General features: G+C 56.6%; 2 protein-coding genes across 2 annotated transcripts; one reads left to right on the top strand and one right to left on the bottom strand.

Moving 5' to 3' along the window:
• Window positions 1–610: 610 nt before the first annotated feature.
• Window positions 611–3,089, top strand: DLX2 (distal-less homeobox 2). Its single transcript, XM_037521852.1, has 3 exons — window positions 611–1,369; window positions 1,868–2,052; window positions 2,521–3,089. The coding sequence occupies exons 1-3, from the start codon at window positions 976–978 to the stop codon at window positions 2,920–2,922; spliced, it is 981 nt and encodes a 326-aa protein (XP_037377749.1). The 5' UTR covers window positions 611–975; the 3' UTR covers window positions 2,923–3,089.
• A 12,086-nt stretch (window positions 3,090–15,175) lies between these two features.
• DLX1 (distal-less homeobox 1) lies at window positions 15,176–18,100 on the bottom strand. The gene is made up of 3 exons (XM_037521851.1): window positions 17,570–18,100; window positions 16,730–16,929; window positions 15,176–15,598 (listed from the first exon to the last, which is right to left on the bottom strand). Exons 1-3 carry the CDS (start codon window positions 17,880–17,882, stop codon window positions 15,344–15,346), a joined length of 768 nt encoding a protein of 255 aa, XP_037377748.1. The 5' UTR covers window positions 17,883–18,100; the 3' UTR covers window positions 15,176–15,343.
• Between the last annotated feature and the right edge of the window lie 2,530 nt (window positions 18,101–20,630).

The following is a 20,630-nucleotide window of genomic DNA, read 5'->3' as shown; positions in this document are numbered from 1 at the left end:
AGCTTTTCAAGTAACAAGGGAAATCGTTTAAATATTATCCAGCTAATTGTACTAATATCCCTGTGGGTTGGTTAAGAAGCAAGTATTATTATACGTGGTTTATGGATAATTTAAATCAATTGACCATGCCTAGTGCCGGCTGGCTGGCGAAAGAAAGTGCCAGAAGCTTCGAAGAAAAGCAGAGTTAGACCTGGCCTGACTCTTGGTACCGCTTTATTTTGATGAATGTTCCAAAGCTGACCTCAGAGATGAAGGTACGAATCACTGGAACCGGTTGGCACTTGTGCACAGAATAAAACGGGACACCCTATTTCTTCTCCTCGGAAGCCAAGTACCAGTCTCAGTCCTCAAGCCTTCAGTACCCTCGTCGCCGACCCCCCGGACTCCCCACTCTCACCCAGGCCGCCCCTCTGTCCCTGGCCTCGCGCTCTCTTGCAGCAGCGCGTGTCCGCACCCGCCGCCGCCAGCCCCGCCACCCCGCGGGGCGGCCGGGGGTTCCGGGGCGCTACTAGCCGGGTGGCCCGGCCCGTGCGATTGGCTGTTGCTAGGTGACGTGGCCTGCGCTCACGTGACGCGAGTTAAATACCCACCCGGCGGGAGCCCGCCCAGCAGACAATCGTAAAGCCGCTCGGGGCCGCTCACCTGCTCCCGCCTCCCGGCGCCCCGGCCCGGCCCGGCCCCGCCACCCCTGGCCCCGCCACCGCGCGCCCCCGCCCGCGCCCGCGCCCGCGCCGGCGAGCAGCCGAGCAGGCGGAGAGGCGGAGAGAGGATGCGGCCGGCCGCGGCGGTCCCGAGCGGTGCACGGTGATCGCCTCCCCCGGAGGAGGAGTTGCCTAGACCGTTGCCACATTTCTTGTTTTCCTCCCCCGCCCCCCGTAATTACATTGGCTGCTGGAGGGCACTGGGAGAGACGGAGGAGGCGCCTCGCTTCCCCCTCGCGCCCGCCACCCCGGCTCTTTCCCGTCCCGGGCCAGGATGACTGGAGTCTTTGACAGTCTGGTGGCTGATATGCACTCGACCCAGATCACGGCCTCCAGCACTTACCACCAGCACCAGCAGCCCCCGAGCGGCGGCGGCGCTGGCTCCGGGGGCAGCAGCGGCAGCAGCCTCCACAAGCCCCAGGAATCGCCCACCCTCCCGGTGTCCACAGCGACCGACAGCAGCTACTACACCAACCAGCAGCACCCGGCGGGCGGCGGCGGCGGTGGGGGCTCGCCCTACGCGCACATGGGTTCCTACCAGTACCACGCCGGCGGCCTCAACAACGTCCCCTATTCTGCCAAGAGCGGCTACGACCTGGGCTACACGGCCGCCTACACCTCCTACGCGCCCTACGGAACCAGTGCGTCCCCGGCCAACAACGAACCTGGTATGCACAACGCTGGCGTCCTGCGTGCCAAGTCGGTCGAGTTACCACGATGGGTGGGATAAAAATGTTTGGGGCGGAGACCTGTTCCGAGTCCTGGCCTTCTGCTGCCTACTCCCCGCCCGCCCCGCGCCCTTCGCCCCGCTCAACCCTCCAATCTGCGGAGGGCCATCGGGGACTGCCCAGGTGCTCAGCGGGCGGACGGGGTGGTCTCCGGGATCGAGCGGGCTCAAGGTGCAGGCCTCATGGTAACCCCATTTCTTTGGCACCTGCTCGCCCTTCTCTCCGGTAGGCGCCTTTCTTCCCCTTACCTGGAGGGTCCCGCGCCGGAGTTCGGGGCCGCGCGGGTCGGTGCGCGCGAAGATGCGCCTGAGCGCTGCGCAGTCTCCAGGAACCCGCCTCCGGGTTCAGGCCAAGCCCCTCACCCGGCCCTCCCGGCGGCTGGCGGGAGCTCTTGGGCACCCCAGGTTGCGCGATGCTCACGATTCCGTTTCATTGCAGAGAAAGAGGACCTGGAGCCTGAAATCCGGATAGTGAACGGAAAGCCAAAGAAAGTCCGCAAACCCCGCACCATCTACTCCAGTTTTCAGCTGGCGGCTCTTCAGCGGCGTTTCCAAAAGACTCAGTATTTGGCACTGCCCGAAAGAGCCGAGTTGGCGGCTTCGCTGGGCCTCACCCAGACTCAGGTGAGGGCCCAGCGGTCTGGGTGGCAGGGGAGACGGAGTGGGGTGCTGGCTTGGAAGCAGGCGGGTTCAGGACAGTATGCTTAAAGTATTTCGGAGGTAACTTTAAGGAGAGGTTCGTGCCTTGGGCGGCCTAAATACCTAGGCCTGAAGCTGAAGTGCTCCAGGAACTGACGCTCTGTGAGGGAAGGAAAGAACCGGGGTGGGCAGAAATCGGTACCACGTTGTCTTTGCGCGCGCTTCTGATTAAGCGGGTAAAATGGCTGGCCCGCCGGACCCCCTCTCACTGTCACCAGCAGCCTCGGGCTTTTTGAGCTTACTTCCCCGCGGAGCGGGAACCCTCGGCGCCTCTGCGGCCCGGCACGTGACCGGCTTTCCAGCCCCGGGTGCTCGGAGCCCGCCTCTCGCCTGCGGCCCGTCTGCGCCCGCGCCGCGGTCCCTCCGCTAACGCTTAGGTTCTTTTCCACAAAGGTCAAAATCTGGTTCCAGAACCGCCGCTCCAAGTTCAAGAAGATGTGGAAAAGCGGTGAGATCCCCTCGGAGCAGCACCCCGGGGCCAGCGCCTCGCCACCCTGCGCGTCGCCGCCGGTCTCGGCGCCGGCTTCCTGGGACTTCGGCGCGCCCGCGCGCATGGGGGGCGGCGGCCCGGGCAGCGGCGGCAGCGGCGCGGGCAGCTCGGGCTCCAGCCCCAGCAGCGCGGCCTCGGCTTTCCTGGGCAACTACCCCTGGTACCACCAGGCCTCCGGCTCCGCCTCGCACCTGCAGGCCGCCGCGCCGCTGCTGCACCCCACGCAGACCCCGCAGCCGCACCACCACCACCACCACCACCACGGCGGCGGGGGAGCCCCGGTGAGCGCGGGGACGATTTTCTAACCCCGGGGAGCCGGCGCCAGAGACTGAGCGAGCAGAGACCAGTTCTGGTCCGCGCAGGCCCCCAGAGCCAGAGGGTCCCTCCGGCCCGGCGGCTGACGCCCCCCACCCCGCCCGGAGGTGGCGGCCACCACGCGCGCCCCGGGCCCGGCCCCCTCCGCGCCCACCGAGCGGCTGGGAACCCGGAGCGTCTTCTGGCTCCACGGGCACCTCTCCGAGGAGGCTTCTTGCCGCAGGCCACCCTCCGAGGCCGCGTTTCCGACCTGAGCCCCGGCCTCTCGCGCTCCGAGCGAGTTGCTCAGACTTGCCTCCCCGCCCCGCCCCGCCCTCCCGCCTGGCGAGGCCGTCCGGCGCCTTCCTAGCCCGGGGCCGCTAGCCCAGACCCGGGGAAGAACGCCTCCCCCGCCCGCCGGGCCTCCCGGGCTCTCAGAGGCTCCTTTCTCCTCGCCCGCCCCCAGGCCCCGCTCCAGTCCGCTAGGGTTCCTGACCTCGGGTCCAGGCTGCCCGCCCTCCCCGCGCGCCCCCGTGACCCGGGCGGCCCGCCGCTTTTTTTCTGCCCTGCTGTCTCCAGCCCCCCGGCGCCCCCTCCCGCCCCCTCCCTCGTCTCCCCCAGGAACGCTCCCTTAGCGCTCTGCTCATCCATCACCAGTGGAGTTTTTTTATTTTTATTTTTTTAAAAGTTTAGGTGCCTTTGCGGATGACCTCATTTTGATGTTGGGAAAAATGATTTTTTAATATGTGGACACTGCAAAAAATGTGTTTAAATTATCTTTTTTAAAACCTATTCAGGATTATTAGCCTGGACTTCGACATAGAGTTTGTAAATAAAGGTGTCTGTGCAGATTTTCCCACTGATTTATTTGTATAAAATACTCATCTTTTCAGACATTTTTGTAAACCCCCACTTGTGAAAACTGCGGTTTTGCAGTGACCTCAGCAACCCCTCCGTTTTATTTTTCCTTTGAAAAATTTTCTCAGTTAAACTAAGCTACTGATTTGGATTTGTTTTATCTTATCCTAAAGTCTTTGTTCCTGAAAGGTATTTTGGGGTTATTTATTATGAAAACAACATGCTCTTAATGTTGATTTTACAATATGAAGAGATTATTTAAATAAATTATTGTTTTCATTGGATGTGTGCGCTTTCTCCTTGGTGTCTCGCCCGGGAAGCTGGAGCCGCTGCCCAGGCGGGGAACCTGGTTAGCCGAGAGGGACTTTTGCGTCTTTCAGAGGCAGCGAGGCCAGTGAGGTGAAGCAGGCAAGCGCGGGCTCACTCCTCGCCGGGCCTCTGCGGAGGATTCACGCTCTGCCCACACCCTAGTCCCTCGTGGGTTTCGCCAGCTCGCTGAGCTGTGACTCACTCAACGCCCGGCGGCTGCAGCCTCCGCCAGCCCGACCCCTCCGGCGCCGGCGCCAGGGCCCCGCGCCTAGGCTGTCTCTGCCGCCCCCGCTCCCTCGCGGCCGGTCAGGCAGTGCGTCTATGCCGCCGCCGCGGACCGGCTGCAGTTTGGGTCCGAGCGCTGCCTCAGCCCCGGGTCAGACCCCTGCATTGGACCTTCCCCTCTGTTTGCCCCGCAGCCCTTGGGGGCTGGCTGAGCCAAGAACTCTGTGAGTCACCCGGTACCCTCGGGAGATATGGTTGGTTCCTCAGGAATGCAGAGCGACCCTGGCACACAGGGATGCCACAAGGCTAGCATATACACAACCACACACTGTGACTCTCACAGTCACATCTATACTATCACACACAGTCACACACTCATGCTTCCAAACATTCACACAGTGATATGCATTCTAACAATCATACACTTACATTGCGTTACTCTTAACACTTGCACATAAAACAAATCCATGCACCCTCACTATTCATACACACTGATATGCAAACTCACATGCATTCATGCACACTTACACACGCACACCTAGATTGATGCCCATTGCTGCCAGAGCTATAGATAGCCTTTCGCCTCATATTCTCCAAGCGCAAAGGTCCACATTTAGCTCTACTTTCCACCTTGGGTCTCATCCAACTGGCTGTTAGGTTTGGAAATGACCCTACTTTCTGGCATTCCATGGAAAGGCCACCAGTAAGTGGTTAATCCAGGCCTGAACTAAAATTTCCCTTGCTTTGAAAGCACTGGGACCTATAGTTGGGAGTTTTCTGGCCTCAATCACTGGCTGTGTGACTTTGGGCTCTCCACTTAACCTCTCTGTGCTGTTTTCAGATCTATAAGACAAGAGAAATAACAGCTATCTCAGACTTGTTGTGAGTTGTTTAATGAGGCACTGATGTAACACTGTGCCTGGGACATGGCAGACATTAAATTTTTGCTATTAGTAGTGTATTGTTGTATCCCCCCCAAAAGGAAGGTGTTGCTTTTGCCTGCTATTACAAGGTCCAAAGTTACCCAAAGTCCTTTCCAACTTCACCTTGTAAGGAAAAGCAGCATTCCTGGGTTGGGAGAGCTCCTATTTGGGAGAAATATCTCAGCCATTCCTTCTGGAGAGGTCGTTGGAGCAAACCAGAGTCCTGATTGCCAAATCCAGGCCTCTTTTCCTGTTAGATGGTTATTGAAGCCATCCTTGCTGTGTGTCTTTAACTCACTTCTGCAGGGGGAAAAAACGGACAAGAGGTGGAGGTGACTTTCTAGGCTCAGTGGCATCAGCCTGAGAATTCTGACTTTCCTGAGAAGATTGTTTTGGAGGCTGCTCCAGGTCTGGTTTACAACAGAGCATGGTCCAGGGTGTTGGGTGTCCCGGGGAATGCACACAGTCTACACAATCCAGTGTCCATTTACATTTATGCCTTGTCCCTATCTGGAGAGGCCTGGGTTGGCGCTATCCAATCCTTTGACACCCACAATCCTGTTGGCCCTAAGCAGCCACTGTTTAGCAGACCCCCAATTCTTCCCCCCACTTCCAAATTCCGTGGTTTTCTCCGAGTGCCAGTAGCTGGTGCCAGTCTTCCATCTGCGGTTGACTGTCCGCCCCTCCTTTGCGCGCATTCCCCTCCCCCTCCTGAAACCAGCGAGGAGAGACGGGGCAGTAAATTGGCTGGTGTCGAGGATCTGCAGCAGACAAGATGATTAAGAGGCCTACGCCGGAGCGCCCGGGGCAGGGAATGTCAGCCCAAGTTGAAATCACGCAACAGGCCTTGGCATGAGCAAGCATGGGAGCCGGGAGGGAGGGCGGGCGGCCCCAGCTCCGGGGTGGGCCTCAGCCCCACAGACTCTCCGGAGTCACCGAACCTGGCACCCGGCGGCGGCTGGGTCGGGCCGGCCACGGCGCGTCTTTGCCTGGGAAGCCGGCGAAGCAGAGGGCAGGAGGGTACATGGGCCAGAGGAAGGGGGCGTTTCCGCAGAGGAGTAGGGCACAGAGAAGGGAAAGGGAGGGTTCGCCCGGGTCCTCGAAGTGAGGGGGCGGGGAGGCGGAGGGGTGAGCAAGGGAAAAAACAAAGCTGGGCTGCAGGGGGCGGGGGCCGACTCCAGCCCCGCCGCGGGCGACGAGCTGGCAAGCCTTTCTCACAGCCTCGCGGCCCTCCCGGAGCTGCGGAACCCTGTGATCCACCCGCCCCTGCGCAGACGGTCTCCCCCCCGCATCCAACTGCTCTCCCCTAGGCGCGCATGAAAAATGGAAATGGGAAACAGCGATCTCGGTTTTCTACACTGGGAAACCAGTCGCGCTCGGAACACACATAAATCTTCATTGTAATCCCCTTCCATTAGCTCTCGTGAAATATCAGGCCAGAGACAGGGTTTGACAAACGCTGGGATGCAGGAGGGGGGCAGCCGAGGAGTGAGAGGCGCTCGGCCTTCTCGGCTCCTAGCGCTAGCGGTGATGATGCTCGGAACTCAAGCAGGGCGCAGGCAAAAAGTTCCAACGCCAGATACTGGCAACCCCTGCACTCCCGCGCCCCCTGCTTCCAGCTCTCCCTCCCCCGCACCTGCCCCCCTTGCGCGCGGGGGGCAGCAGGCCGCCCCGCCCCCGGGACCCCGCGAGGCGTGGACTCACACGGACACCCCCAGTGCGCTGCCCCGAATTCCCGCAGCCCACTCCGCGGCCTGGGCGGGCGGACAAGAAAGGGAAGGCATCCCCTGCCTAATCAGCGCCGCAGCAATGTGGGACCGTTTAGGAGGTTTCCCCTTGGCCTTCTTTCAGGATTACTTCGGAAAATTGTGAATATCCGTCCTGTGGAAGGATTTCCGAGACTGGTGGGGCGAGTTTGGGGGAAGTATCAAGTTTGATGGCGACTGCGAGAGCGCGGGAAGACTGAAGCTTTGTTTACAAACAGTTTATGGGGAAGAAGGGTAAAGAGGAACGCAGCCTTGATCGAATAATCCCCGTGACAAGACTTCGCCAAGGAGAACGAAGTTGGTAAACAGAAAGTCCCCTTGCCTTTCAGAACTAGTCGTCCCCACGGATAATAAAACCCAGGAGCAATTCTTCCGCTCCGAACCTCGCCCCTCCCCATCGCGGTCCCAAGCACTCGCTCAAAAGTCACCAACCCGCTTCTTTTCCTCCAAGGAACAGCGACCACCAGCGGTTTAGACCTATTTAGGGTCAGACCTCTTTGAGAATGAGGCTACAGAGTCATTCTTCCCCCTGAAATCTAGGTCCTTTTGCATTCTGCATTGGGGTCCCGGGTCCTAGAGGCCAGTGGATGAAGCGCCAGCCAAGCGTCAGGAATTGCGCGCGCCGGAGACTGTCGGGTTAGAGTCTCCGGGGACTGGCTGGGTCTCACAGGGTCGTGACTCCCAAAACAGCCTCAGAGACATCTCCCCCCACCCGGTCCTTCCTCCCTACCTGGGCTCTGCCCCCGCGAACCTCAGCCGCTGCCCCGCCCTCTCCTCCCCAAACACTCCAGCTCCAGCGGAGGCCGAGGCCCCACTGCTCTCCAAGGCCCCCCGGGCGGGAGTTCCCCTTGCGGGGACGGTTTTGGCAGTGATTGCCACATTACAAGATGTTACATTCCGCCCCGGGGCCTGGGGCCTGGCGGGGCGGGGGAGACAGTGTGCTTCACGGAAAGAAAGAGCGAGCAGGTCTCGGAGCAGCAGCCACTTGGCGCCTCCACGTGAGAACTCCAGCACAGTCTCCAGAGAGACCTTTCTTCTCCCTGTGGCCTCCTGCTCCGGCTGCTGCTCGCCCTCCAGTACCCGCCCCACAGCAAACACTGCCATGTCACAGTTTGGGGGCTGCGCGGCCGTGCTCCCGCGAGTCTCAGGAGACCCATTTTGGGAATCCCAGGAGTTGTGGTGCCCCCGGCCGTGTCCCCAGTGGGGTCGCGCCCGTGCTAGGCAGGCGGGTGTGGGTAGCCGGGGGCGAGGGTGGAGCGCAGCACTGGGGAGGGTAGAGAACAGCTCCGCGAGACGGGCGGGGGCTTTGGGACAGAGGGTTGCAATTTGGGGGAAGAAGAGGCGTGGGGGAGCCAGGGCCTGGCCTCGAAATCCTCTAGGGTGATCCAGGAGGGCCGACTCGGCCCCCGCTGAGCCAACATGGCGGGCTTTCCACACTCCCGCGCCTCCATCCTTTCTGTGGTCCTGGTGCCTCGGACACCCTACAAGTGAAATGTTTGCTCCCGGAACAATAGGAACTTCTGGCCCAGGAACCCCGACCCAATTCCCAGCAGCTCGCAGCAGCCGCCAGGCTCCCGGCGGCTACTCGAGGCGGGAGCAGCCGCGCGGCCCCCTCCTCCGGGGCAGCCCCCGCCCCGCCCCATCCCTGCGCGGCTCCAGCCTCGGCTTCTTAAAGTCGCAGGGTGTCTCAGTGCCCGAGCAAGCGCCGCCCAAGTGGGGAGTGCGGGTTTCCGTGCCGGGGGGGGGGGGGGCGGTGTGGGGGGCTATCTCCAGGCGGTGAGGACCCAGGAAGAGCCCAAGCGTTTGCGGGGCGGACCCAGAGGACACGCAGCTCCTTCCCTCCTCTTCCTAAAGCCTCCAAATAACAGCCTGGCGGTCACCCGCGCGGGTTGGCCGCTAGCACTCTCTTGGGGTGTTCGCCGCCCCACATCCACGCCACTGACGGCTGCTCCCTCACCCCGCTGTCACCCGCCCCCTGGGCCCCGCCGGGCCCGCAGATTCCTGGGCCCTGCCTCGCTGCCCTTTGGAAGGGGGTTGCAAGAATCCGGGAGTGGGGCCAAGAGAAGGAGGGGAGAACTAGAAAGGAAAAGAGGTGTCGGGAGTAGGGGCTGGGGGGGCCTGGGGGTGGGGAAGGCGGGTAGGGATCGGCTCAGTCACTTTCTTGCTCACTTGCAGCATTTAGGGTTGGGACCTGGAGTCTCCCAGGCGTCCAAACCCAGGAAAGCAGGCAAGCTGGGAAAGGGATTCTCTGCTCGACGTGTTCACGGGGAGGACAGTGAAAATTTGCCTTGGGTGGCCAATTTTCTTATTTGCCCCTATTAAAAGAAAAAGCCCAAGAAATTCAATTAAAGCCACCCTGGCCAAGGCGCTATTTGAGGCATGAATGTCTCCCCTAAAGCTGCAGCAATCATGTGGCATTAGACACTTCCGGAATCCTATAGCCAACCTGAAAAATCCCAGACCCCCTTTTTCCCTAATTTTTGCTCTGATCTGTAATTTTATCCACATTTGCACTAGTTTGAGCATTCTGGCTCTCCCATCTGAAAGCCTGCAATTACTATATAATTCTTCGCAATTTCAGATGTCCTAATATGGACTGTAATTTTTGCGCAAGACAATTTCCTGCTATTTCAAGCATCAACATTGTCAAAGTTGTATGTACATAATAAATGGGAATATCAATGCATAGTTTTTAGCATAACATCTTGACTCCTCGATAATTATATCCGTTCGGAGCCTACGCAGAATTAGCCTGAATTGCATGGTAACTGCTGCTGCTTTAAAATTTTTAAAAATTACTCATAATTTTCCCAAAGATTACCAAGATCTCGAGTGCACAATGTCATCAGCGTAATGAAGAGTAAACATTTATGCTAATAATCTGCAATTTTTTTCATCAGCTATAAAGACAGAGGCTATATAGCCGAAAATTTCAGTCCTATTCTGCAAGCGCTGCGCTGCAAAAAAGCCTGCCGCTCTCGGAGGCGCCTGGTCCTGGGGACCTCTTTCCACTCTTTACTCTCAGGATAGGAGGATGGGGCTGGGGGATTCTTTTCGGCTTTCTGACTTGTTTTGGTCTAGTTTGGTCGGTTTTGTGTTTCCTATTTTTCCTTTTTTCCCTGTTTTTTTTTTCTTTTCTTTTTTTTTTTTTTTTTGCCATTTTTTTTTTCCTGTCATTCTCCCAGCCAAAAGCCGCCTTCGACCCTTTTGATTTGATGTAGCAAAGATTGTGTCCAGATTATCTGAAATTGACACTGAAGAAGGTAAGGGTGGAAACCGGTTTCATTTTTCAGAGGGTTGGAAGGCTGCGCTGCGCCCGCCGCGGCGGCTCCCGCTCCGGGAGTAGGGGTGGGGGAGTGATTATGTATGCACCAGCTAATTCTTCCATCAAAACTTCTTGTCAGCGATGTCAGGATTATTTTTTTTCCTTTTTATAAAAACACTTGATGTTTCAGGAAGTGTTAATCCCTGAAGGTTGGGGGATGAGGGAGGGGGTAGGGAAGGAGAGGGTGGGGGTGACATGTTTCTTGAGCCTGGGGAAGGCACCCTTTAGCACCGTTCGCCTGTCTACATCGGGATTTGTTGTGGAACTGGGCACCGAAAGAGGGTTTCTTTGAGTCACAGGAAAGAGAGACCCTTAACCTCTATACTGCATTTGTGGAAGGTCCCTATGGCCTTGAGAGAAGAGCAGGAAAGTTCGCTTTAGCTTGTGGTTTCAGGATGTTTAATCCAGGCAGCGGGATGACATGAAAAAAATGAGAATTCTGAAATCAGTTTCAAAAGACACAGAATGAAAAAGATGGACAGAAGGATAAAAATATATTGGGGGTGGGGTGAGGCTAGATTGTTTCTTCTCAATTTTTGTAGGGATCAAGTATCTCAAGTCCTGTTTTCCAGGACCCAGACCTACCTTTCCTTATGTGACAAAAATTGATCATTTTTTAAGGGGAGAGACTTAGTCAATTTACACATCTAATGACTCTAAGACGAAATTCATACATCTCTATATCTAGGTGGGGGAGGAGTTTTAAAACTTTTTGTAGCTCTGAAGATGGGTATAGAATAGGGAAGGTTGAGGAACTGTCTGACCCAGCCCAGGTGCAGATCCCCAAGAAAGAAAGAAAAATAAAACATAATGATCAGCAAAGGATAAACAATAAACGTTTCCAATTTTATATATATTTTTAAATTTTGCCTAAATTTAGGAGCTGGGTTCTTCCACAGTTAGGCTACTACTCTCAAGACCATTCAGTCTCAGGTTTATGAAAATCAAGACCAGTGAGGAGGGGGCTGGGGATTGTTGCTTCTACCCCTCCACCCCCCATCCTTACCCCTTTTAGAGCGGGTATGTGTGAGAGAAGATATTAAAGAGGTATCTGTTGTTTGGCAATTTTGCTAAGTCTGTCTTCATTACTTCGACGCTATGCATTTGCTAATTTGGAGGCCCAGCCATTGACAAGCTTGCTCCATACACCTGCAAGCAATTTGCCGACTCCGGTACGGGGAGAATTGCAGAGATGGCAGCTCGCACCTATTTGATTTTTTTTTTTTCCCTTTTCTCAATGCACAGCAAATTTGGCTTTCAGTGCGTTATCTCTTTTGTTAATGCAAAAAGATTCCCTGGGCGAAAAAATTGCTCATAATTACCAGAGAGATGGGGAAACTGCATTAGAATAAATAAACCTGAAATTACTGTAATTATGTTGTGTTTGATGGGCCCGGCTTGTAATCAAGAAGAGAATACAGTGAAATGATGCTGACCCTCTTGGGTTTGCAGCTGTACGCGCACTTTGGGGTCTTTTTTTGCAGAAAAGAGTCATTTTGATAATCATTAAGCTGTGTGTAACCTATTTCAGAAGTGTTTTAAAATGAGGTTCACATTTTTCGAACAAGGGAAAAAATCCCAAAATTGCATTTTGCCATTACAGACTCATACATAAGGAAAGGTTGTGTTTTCTAAGTGACAATTGTTAAGACATAATATTCGAAATCAGTATTTAATCATTATAATGAGGTATTGTTTAAATATAACCACCTTTAGATTATTCATAGTTTAATTAATATACTCATTATGAAAATCTTTGAATCGGATATTTGATGAACTACTTGTCAGTAACAAGGCAGCATTAATTAGGCCTATATTGAGATTAACATTTTTTTAAAGTACAACTGCTTATAATTATAATAGAGCCTAACTAAAGACCGCCTTCGTTGAGCTAAAACTAATAATTTCTCTATTTGAACTGTTAGCAAGAGATTATTAAATTAGTATAAGCTAATATCTCAAAGTATTAAAATTCGCTTGACCAAACAGATTTTGCCTTTGGCTTCAGGCACTGGGGCTCTGGCTGCCCTCTGGGGTACCCGAGCCTGAGAGCAATGCTAGTCTTTGCCAAAACTTCGTCCGCTAGCAAAGTCACACCTTGCAAGGGAAACCCAGTCCAGAAAGATCCCTGCGGTGCGTGGGAGCCCAGTCTGGGAAATCAGGTTCTTCTCTCAACTTTGAGGCCATTTCTTCCGCCCTGTATCCTGGTCTCCGAGGTCTGATCGCCCCTATTTGTGCTCTAAATTCTGGGGACCTGCGGGAGACGCAAAGCCCCAGTCCCAGAAGGGACTCGAGGTCCCTGACTCTATACACCCACTACCTCCCCTTCTCTCTTCATCACCCCCTCCTCCTCCACGTCTCCTCCCCTTCTCAAAGGGCGTCGGAAGAGCCTGGCGCATCTGATCTTTCACCAGCACCAATTGAAAAATGGGTGCTTGTCACAACACAGATCACTGCCTTCTGCGCTCCGCTCCCCACCGCGCGCTGCAAGAGCCCCCCAAAGGCGGAGGGCCAGCCCCCGCTGGGAAGCAGTGCCTGAAGGCGGGTACGAGGGAAGCGGGAATCGTTTAAAGACGTCGGTCGGGGGCCAAAGCCTCCCCGGGCTTCCTCAGCTCAGCAGCAGGATCTGGGGGTGAGGTTGAGCTAAGGCGCGGGGTGGAGGTGGGAGACGACGAGCTTCCGGGGTAAACTGATCAGAGCTTTCCGCTGCAGATGGCCCCTTAATGACTTGGCCTAGGGACCAGGCCTCAGGTCTTTCGGGCTGTGGTAGGGTACGCTTATCTTTGACTTGCCGAGCTCTCGGATTCCAAGGAGTGAACCGCAGCTCTCCCGCCCCACTCTTGGCATCTCCATTTCTCCAAGGCTAAGAGAAAAGCCTGACTTCATTAGGAGGGGAAAGGGCCTCTCTTTGTAGTTGGGGCCCCGGTGGGGTGGGATTGGCTGTGGAGGGGCTCAGAAGGCACTTGGGGACTGTCCCCGGGAGCTCGCTGATTGATGGGGGGGGGGTATTTGACAGACGTGCCCTTCCTGCCCGTTTCCGGCGTCTGGCCTAGTCTTTTCCGCGTCCGGATCCAGTGCCCTCAAGGCAAACAGAAGAGGGCCAAAGTCCTGTGTCTCCACTTCTAGGCTTCCAGGCTTCTCACAAGATGACTGGATTTGGTGGTGGTGGTGGGGGGGGGGGGGGTTTCAAATCTCCCAGGTCGGCTGCCTCAGAGCTCAGCTTTCATCTCCTCTCAGTCTGCCTTCACAACCCCTTTAGTTCCTGAGCTCTGGTTTTGCCAAGTCGCACCTGTTCCTGATCCTCTTTCCCAGAGACCCTTGTCAGACATTCTCTCCCACCCTTCTAACCCAGGTAGAGATCAGAACCCTTGGATGTCAGGAGCAAGGCAAGAGGAATGGTCCCAGCATCAGGGTGGCATACTAGGCATCAGGTCCCTTATCCTGGTATGTCTGGACCCAGGAGTCACTGTCTTGCTTTATCCGTTCCCAGAGATAGGTGCTTGGCTGGCCCCCAGCACCCTCTCACACAGCACACCAAAGAGCAGCTCTTTCTCGAAACCATAATTTTACTGTTTCAAAGAAACTTTATAACTTATTTACAAAGTTCTTTTTTTCCCAAGATACAAAGCAATAAGTTAACATTCTCAATATAAAACTAAACTTTGACATAGAGAACACAAAACACGGTTGATTTCAATTGATCACATTTTCCAAATTTCACAAGTAAAATGTCAAGATTCTCATTTCACAAAGCATCAGGTTTTACAGCCACACACAACAGAACGAAAAAAAAAAAAAGCTAAGCTTGTGCAACATGTTTACAGAACAATAATAATAATAATTAATAACAACAATAATATGTACAGCGATTTGATCCTGCACTGGAGACTGTGATTTCAGGGCAGTGACTGGCATAATTCTGTGGCCAAGCCTTTGGGGATTGTTGTAAAGCTGCTTTTGTCTTACTTTTAAGTCCACTGGCGTTAGGGCACTCACTCACGCCTGCCTGTTCTCTCTCCCATCAGTTCTCTCTCTCTCTCTCTCTCTCTCTCTCTTCTCCCCAAGGAGTAAATTATGATTTTCCTTCTTGTTCTGGCAAAGCGAGGACGCATCTTCTTGAGATGAGAAAATTGTGTTGGCTTCATTTCTCTTTTTCTTTTCAAAATAATACGGGACACGTAAAAAAAAATGCAATCACTCGGCTCCAACCTCTCCATACCAGCGAAGTACAAAAGTTACTCTATCAGTTAAAAACCACCAGGTCCTCATTCGTTTTCCGGGGTGCGTTTAAAGTGATTGGTACGTTCAGACAAGGCGCTCCGCACGTCCCACAGACCCGCAAACGGGTCAACATTCAGCCTCGGGCAAGTCCTTTTCTCAATAAATAAAACCCCCTCCCTCCAATATCCCCCAATTATCGAAGGCTCTACACAGATGGTTAGGCAGGCCCAGAAGGTCCAAAAGGACAAAATGTCATGTCCCAGTATCAGCAACTTGGCAGCCCCTAGGCCCATGTCCCCCTCCGACTGGGTGACTTTTTGCAGAGGCCGTAGAGCGCAGACAGCGGACAGGCGAGGACCTCGACTTCATCAGCGCACAGATACAGAGCGAAAGGAGACAAGAGACGAACAGGACAGAAAAGAGCGTTTGCTTTTTCTACAGTTTTTGTTTGTTTTTTCCTGATAGTCCCACAGGCTGAGGGGCGGCGGGCGGGCTCCGCGGGCTCAGCGCCCCGCTCGCGCTGACTCCCCGGCCGCACCGCGCCCCGAGGCCGCTCTCCGCCGTGACCACGCCGCGGGGTCGGGTCTGGGTGAGGGCACGGGCGCCAGGGAAGTCGCCAGAGCTGACCGCCGCTGGACTCTGTGGAGGCGATGGGCGTCTTGCCTTCACTGTCCCTTCTTCTTTCCCTCTGCGCCCTCCTCCTCCCGGGCCCAGGGCGTGTAGACGGGGTTGGATGGACCTGGAGACGGGAGGGGCCCGGGCCAGGGGAGACAGGAAGAAGATGGGCTGGTTCGGGCGGGCAACCTCACATAAGTTGGGGTTGCTGCATAGCTTCTTGGTGTGCCGAGGGGTACCATGACGTGTAGCTGGGGATGTAGGAGCCCGCGCTGCCGCCTGAGCCCTTCGCGGATGAAGAGTTGGGGTTCCAGCCCGGCGGCACCGGCGGGGAGCCGGCGGACAGGGCCCGGCCGTTGGCCAGCGCGCCACCCTCCAGAGCCGCCCCGCCCTGCTTCATCAGCTTCTTGAACTTGGAGCGCTTGTTCTGGAACCAGATCTTGACCTGCAAGAACGGACAACAACGTGACTCGGGCTGGGTCCATTGTGTCCACTGTGGTGGTGGTGGGGGGAGAACAGGGTCGTGAAACAGCGGAGAAAAGATCCCCACTCCCCTCTGCCCTCCAGGACCCGAGAGCTTTTTTTCTGGACGAAAGAGCAGCACCACTATTCTTAAGAACCGAAGGCTGGGAGGCCCGGCCGCCCGAGGTGAGCAGAGGCAGCTCCCTGGGAGCCAGGGGGGCGTGGTGGTGAGGTGTGAGCAGCGATCCAGGCCTTCGCCTGTCAGGGACTCGGCCGGACCTCGACAGTCTGCAGCCATCGGGGGCAGTCGCAGCGCCTGCCCAACATTGAGTCATCAAGTCCAATAAGAACATCAATAAAATAATCAAGTGGAGGAAAGGAATGGAGGGAATTGACTTGCAACGGGACATTCCTCTTTGCGCCATCCTTTCTGCCCTGGAGTGAGTTTGGGGCTGGCTGAGGATGTCACAGGACTTTTGTTAAACTTTTCATCTGGATAAAGCAATCTTTCCTTAGCGTGTGTTTGCTCTCCCCAGCTGTGCTCCACATCCCGGCCCAGACGTTGGAAACCCGCGCCCGTCCTGGTCAGAACGCCCCGGGCTTCCAGGAATCTTAGAGAAATCCGGGAAGGAAGGTCTGGTTTCTCCTTCAGGGTCTGGGGCTTGGGCGGTGAGAGGGCCGGGGGAAGCATCCCGCGCCCCACGCGCGGACGCAGTCGGGGAGAGGGAGGAGGGACCAGAGGCCCCGGCTCCAGCCCAGGCCAGGAGTGATTAGTCACACACTTTAAAGGCAAAGAAGGGATTAAGTCCCGCGTCCATTGTTCCAGTAGTTCGGGCACGTGTGACCTCAGAGTCTCCAAACAAAACATCTAGGGAAACCCTTCCTGCGCCCTAATCAGATTGTCTAGCGCCGGAGGGCCGCGCGGCAGGCCAAGCCGGGTACAGAGTGCAGGACAGAATCAGAGCAGAGAGCAGAGAAGAACGAGGGAGAAAGGAGACACACTCTAACACACACACACACACACCCCGAAGGGAAAAAAAAGAGAGAGAGAGACGCCCCGGAGTCCAGGCCGGCCGCGGTGAGCCTGCGAGGCGGAGCGGCAGCTGCCAGGTACCTGCGTCTGCGTGAGTCCCAAGGAGGCCGCGAGCTCCGCCCTCTCCGGCAGTGCTAGGTACTGAGTTTGCTGGAACCTCCGGTTCAAAGCCTGCAACTGCAAACTGGAATAAATCGTCCTGGGTTTTCGGATCTTTTTCCCTTTGCCATTAAAGCGAACTTCACCACCTTCCACCACGGTGCTCTTCTCAGAGTCAGCCCCTGGAGGGACAGCAGAAGCGGGGCCGTTGTTAATGCGAGGGACAGCTTTGAGTGAGGGAAGCCGAGGGCGAGTGGCTCCCCAGGGGTGGAAGAGGCAGAGCCAGGAAAGAGAAAGCCCTCAAGAAACTCCGAAAGCCAGCAAAGGACTCCCACCAAGTCCCAAGGCCCGACCTGGGCCGCTGCAGGCGGACTGGGGCAGTTCCCAGGCGCGCAGCTCCTGCCTTTGCAGAGAAAGTTTGCTATTTTTGCAGGCGGTAGTTGAGGTTTAATTACCCTTAATTGCATACATTGTTTATAGCGCTACGCAATAAATAATTACCGAGACTAATACGTGCACATGTGGGTTTCTGTTTTCAGCCCGGCATTGTGTGTTCCGCGCACGGAGCCTCCCAGAGGCTCACCCAGTACCAGGGGACTCTCTCGGCTTTATCCTTTGCTGGATAGTTGCGAGTTGGTGGAATTTTTTTTTTTTATTTCTTTGCTATGCAAGGATCCATAGATTGATACCCGAAACCTCCACTGTTCTGGCGCCCTCCCCACCCCCATTCCATCTCTCTCTCTCTCTCTCTCTCTCTCTCTCTCTCCCTCTCTCCCTCCTCTTCCCTTCGTACCTCTTCCTCTCCCTGGCAGGCACACGTACCTGGGTCCTCCAGGCGACTCTGGGCGAGGCTGGCGCTGCCCGGATAGGACTGCACCGAACTGATGTAGGGGCTGGACGCGTGGCTGCTGACCGAGTTGACGTAGGGGTAGCCCAGCGGTCGGGAGAAGGACGAGGCCGAGCTGTAGGCGCCGTCGGGCTGCGAATGGCCCGCCGAGTGTAAACAGTGCATGGAGTAGTGCCCGTGGGACATGGGAGAAGGAGACATTTGCTGGTTGGGCGGCCCAAACTCCATGAACACCGCCTTGCCCGACACGGGGCTGTTGAGACTTTCTGGCATGGTGGTCATGGTCATCTCTTCTCGCGGGGGCTGAGTGTGGGTCTCTCTCTCTCTCGCCTCTGCTTCCCTTCCTCTGCTTCCCTTTTGGGGGTCTCTGTGTTTCTCAGGACAGGAAGGAACCCAATTTAAGCGGAACAGGGGTTTTCACTTTCCATTCATAAGAAAATGGAGTTTGTCTCTTTGAAAAGTCTAAGCATGATGCTGCCGAGCTCCCCAAACTCGCTTCAAAGCTTTGACTCAGCCAAGGTCATAAATATTCATGAGCTGGCGGAGCTGATTGGTCCGCTGTCTTGCATAATCACCGGGGATTGGTCCGAGCCGCTCCGGCTCCGCTGGACTAGAGCGGGCGAGGCGGCCGGGCCTCGGGAGAGACGCGTCCTCGCTTCCCGGCCGGGGCTCCCCTGCAACAGAGCGCGCCGAGGGGGCGCACAATGGACCGCGGCGCCCGCGCCGAGACTCGGCGGCCCGCGCTTCTTCAGCCTCCCGCCCTCCCGACGCGCCCGCCGTACTTACCAGAAACCCGCCGGCGGTTCCGCGCCGCCAGCCCCCTTAGTGTCCCCACCCTCCGCCCGCCCCAAGCCCGGGACCGGGGTGCCGCTCCCCGCCGCCGCCGGCGGGTCGTGCGCTCAGCTAGGGCGACTCTGGAGCCGGGCCGCGGCCTCCGCAATACCCGGTGGCGCGATGGGGGAGGCGCCCGCAGCAGCCAGGGGCGCGCCGGGCTCCCGGCGTGCTGCGCCCGGGGCAGCGCGCCTGCCCGCGCCTCGGGTCAGGGTCGGCTCTGCCGCGGCTCCGGGGGTGGGTTTGGGGCCCTCGGGGCGAACTCACTCACTCGGCCGCCGCGCCGCCGCCGCCGCTCCCTGGGGCCCGCTCGCATTGCTCCAGGCCCAGGTGGCCACTCTAGCTCGAGGCTGCACCGGTCTGATTAAAGCAGCGAACGCGGAGAGCCAGGAGCCCGCGCTTCTCCTCCCAGGAAAGGCGGCCGCACCGCCCCCTCCCCCCAACACACACCCCCTCTTTCCCTCCCAGCCTTCCTGCGCCTCCCCTCCCTTCCCACTCGCTCGGCGCCCTGCGCCCGGGGCTCATTCGCCCCGAGGGTGCCGCCCCGAGCGGAGCCTAGAAGTCGACGGGTTCGGTTCTGCCACGACGGAAGATTCAGGTGGTCATTTGCCGACCTCCTGCGCTCTGGAGAAGGGGCCCGGGGGCCAGGAGTCCTGGGGACTGCGCCCCGCGGCCACCCCGGGCTAGTGGGCGGCCTGCACGTCTGTGTGTGGACAAGTCCCTCAGGGTCGCCCAGGTGCCTTCTCAGCTCCAGTGGTCAAGGCGGGCACCACTGGACCCGAGGGCAGGGCTCCCCGAGAGGCAGCCGCCGAGCCTCCTGCCTTCCCGGGCGCACGGCACCGGGACGCGCACAAAGCCCGCAGCCGCGGCCGCCCTGGCGAGGCGTGGCGCGCACCACGCTGGCTGCAAGGGGCTGTTGGTTCCCTATCCCGCCAGCCCCACGGTGAATCCCAAATTACTTTGTTAGGTAATTAGAAAGTGTTGATAATTATTTCTTTCATAATTTAGCTGTGTGACGGGAACGGGGAAATGATCTTGTGAAAGTTCACACGTGCAGATGTATTAGTTACTGATTCATTTGATTAAATGGTAGTCTCAAGTGCTCGGATCCGCAGCTGAAGGCGCCCCATTAGCATAACACTGATGTTTAATTTTCATACGCATAATTAGCCATATATTTAACACTAATAGCAACATGCAGCCTTTCAGCGTTAAACAGCTCGGGATTTGATCTGGCCTGAGCTGAACCTTCGCCGATGCACCTTCCCCTGTCTGGAGTGCGCAATGATCACAGGACAAACCTCTGTAATCAAGCACATTTTGGCAGAGGGAACACCAATAAAAATGAACATTCAAAACAAATTACATCGGTGCTGTCGTTACAGATATTAGTGGAAGGGGCTTCTCTCTCCCTCTCTCTCTCTCTCCCTCTCTCTCTCTCTCTCTTTTTTAACTTCTGCAGCAGCTGCTGCCGCCCGCGGAATTCCTCTCCTTTGGTTTAAGGGCACGATGTTGGGGGTAGAAATATTTCAGGCAACGTGGTTGGAGCAAAAAGAAAAACAAAAGCAAACAACAACAACCAATCCTCCAAACCAGTAATGGGTTTGCCAACGTTTAAGATTTTTTTTTTTCTTAATCACCGAACCACACGGTGAGGCTTTGTAGCAACAACCAGCTAATGACTGCTCCAGCAGACAGCTCCCGAAGCCAGCCGCTCGACTCCTCTTGACTTCCATGTTGCACTTGTGCTTCTAATTGCTCCTTCCTAGCGCCTGTTTTGGGGGTGTGGAGCGCGGTGCACCCTGCACAGCCGCACGGATGCTGCCGGGGCGCCTGGTCTCCCGCGCTCGCCTCGCGGGCCCTGCCCACGTAAGTGATCCCGGCGGCTGGTGCAGGGTGGGTGTCGGGGCCGAAGAAGCGGGGCTGAACTACTCCCAGGTCTCCGAGCAACGCTGAGGAAACCCGACGGCGGGCAGCCCTGGGACGATTTATTCCGAGAAGTGCAGGGTGGGGGAAGGGGATAGGGCGGCCGAAGGTGGAATACTGTCTCCAGAGCTTTCTATCCGTCCTCGTTTGGAGCGGTAGCCAAGGCTTTCGCAGCGCAGGGGCCGGAGAGTGGGTGCGTGAGGAGCAGAGACTGGCTCCAGGGAACAAAGGACCCGCACGCGCCCCCTCGGGGAAACGGTTTCAAAGTCTTGCTTATTT

The sequence above is a fragment of the Talpa occidentalis genome, unplaced genomic scaffold (genome assembly GCF_014898055.3).
Source record: "Talpa occidentalis isolate TD23 unplaced genomic scaffold, MPIMG_talOcc4v2.1 talOcc4.3, whole genome shotgun sequence".
NCBI classification, from domain to species: Eukaryota; Metazoa; Chordata; class Mammalia; order Eulipotyphla; family Talpidae; genus Talpa; species Talpa occidentalis.
This window is presented reverse-complemented; position numbering and strand designations above follow the sequence as displayed.

What these genes read in the sequence shown, in the direction of transcription:
- DLX1 (XM_037521851.1), bottom strand. Translation starts at nt 17,882, where the DNA reads ATGACCATGACCACCATGCCAGAAAGTCTCAACAGCCCCGTGTCGGGC. An exon ending in GAGTCGCCTGGAGGACCCAG is followed by an intron (nt 16,930 to 17,569) that starts GTACGTGTGCCT and finishes CTGTCCCTCCAG; the next exon opens with GGGCTGACTCTGAGAAGAGC. An exon ending in TGGGACTCACGCAGACGCAG is followed by an intron (nt 15,599 to 16,729) that starts GTACCTGGCAGC and finishes CCGTTCTTGCAG; the next exon opens with GTCAAGATCTGGTTCCAGAA.
- DLX2 (XM_037521852.1), top strand. Translation starts at nt 976, where the DNA reads ATGACTGGAGTCTTTGACAGTCTGGTGGCTGATATGCACTCGACCCAG. An exon ending in CCCGGCCAACAACGAACCTG is followed by an intron (nt 1,370 to 1,867) that starts GTATGCACAACG and finishes GTTTCATTGCAG; the next exon opens with AGAAAGAGGACCTGGAGCCT. An exon ending in TGGGCCTCACCCAGACTCAG is followed by an intron (nt 2,053 to 2,520) that starts GTGAGGGCCCAG and finishes TTTTCCACAAAG; the next exon opens with GTCAAAATCTGGTTCCAGAA.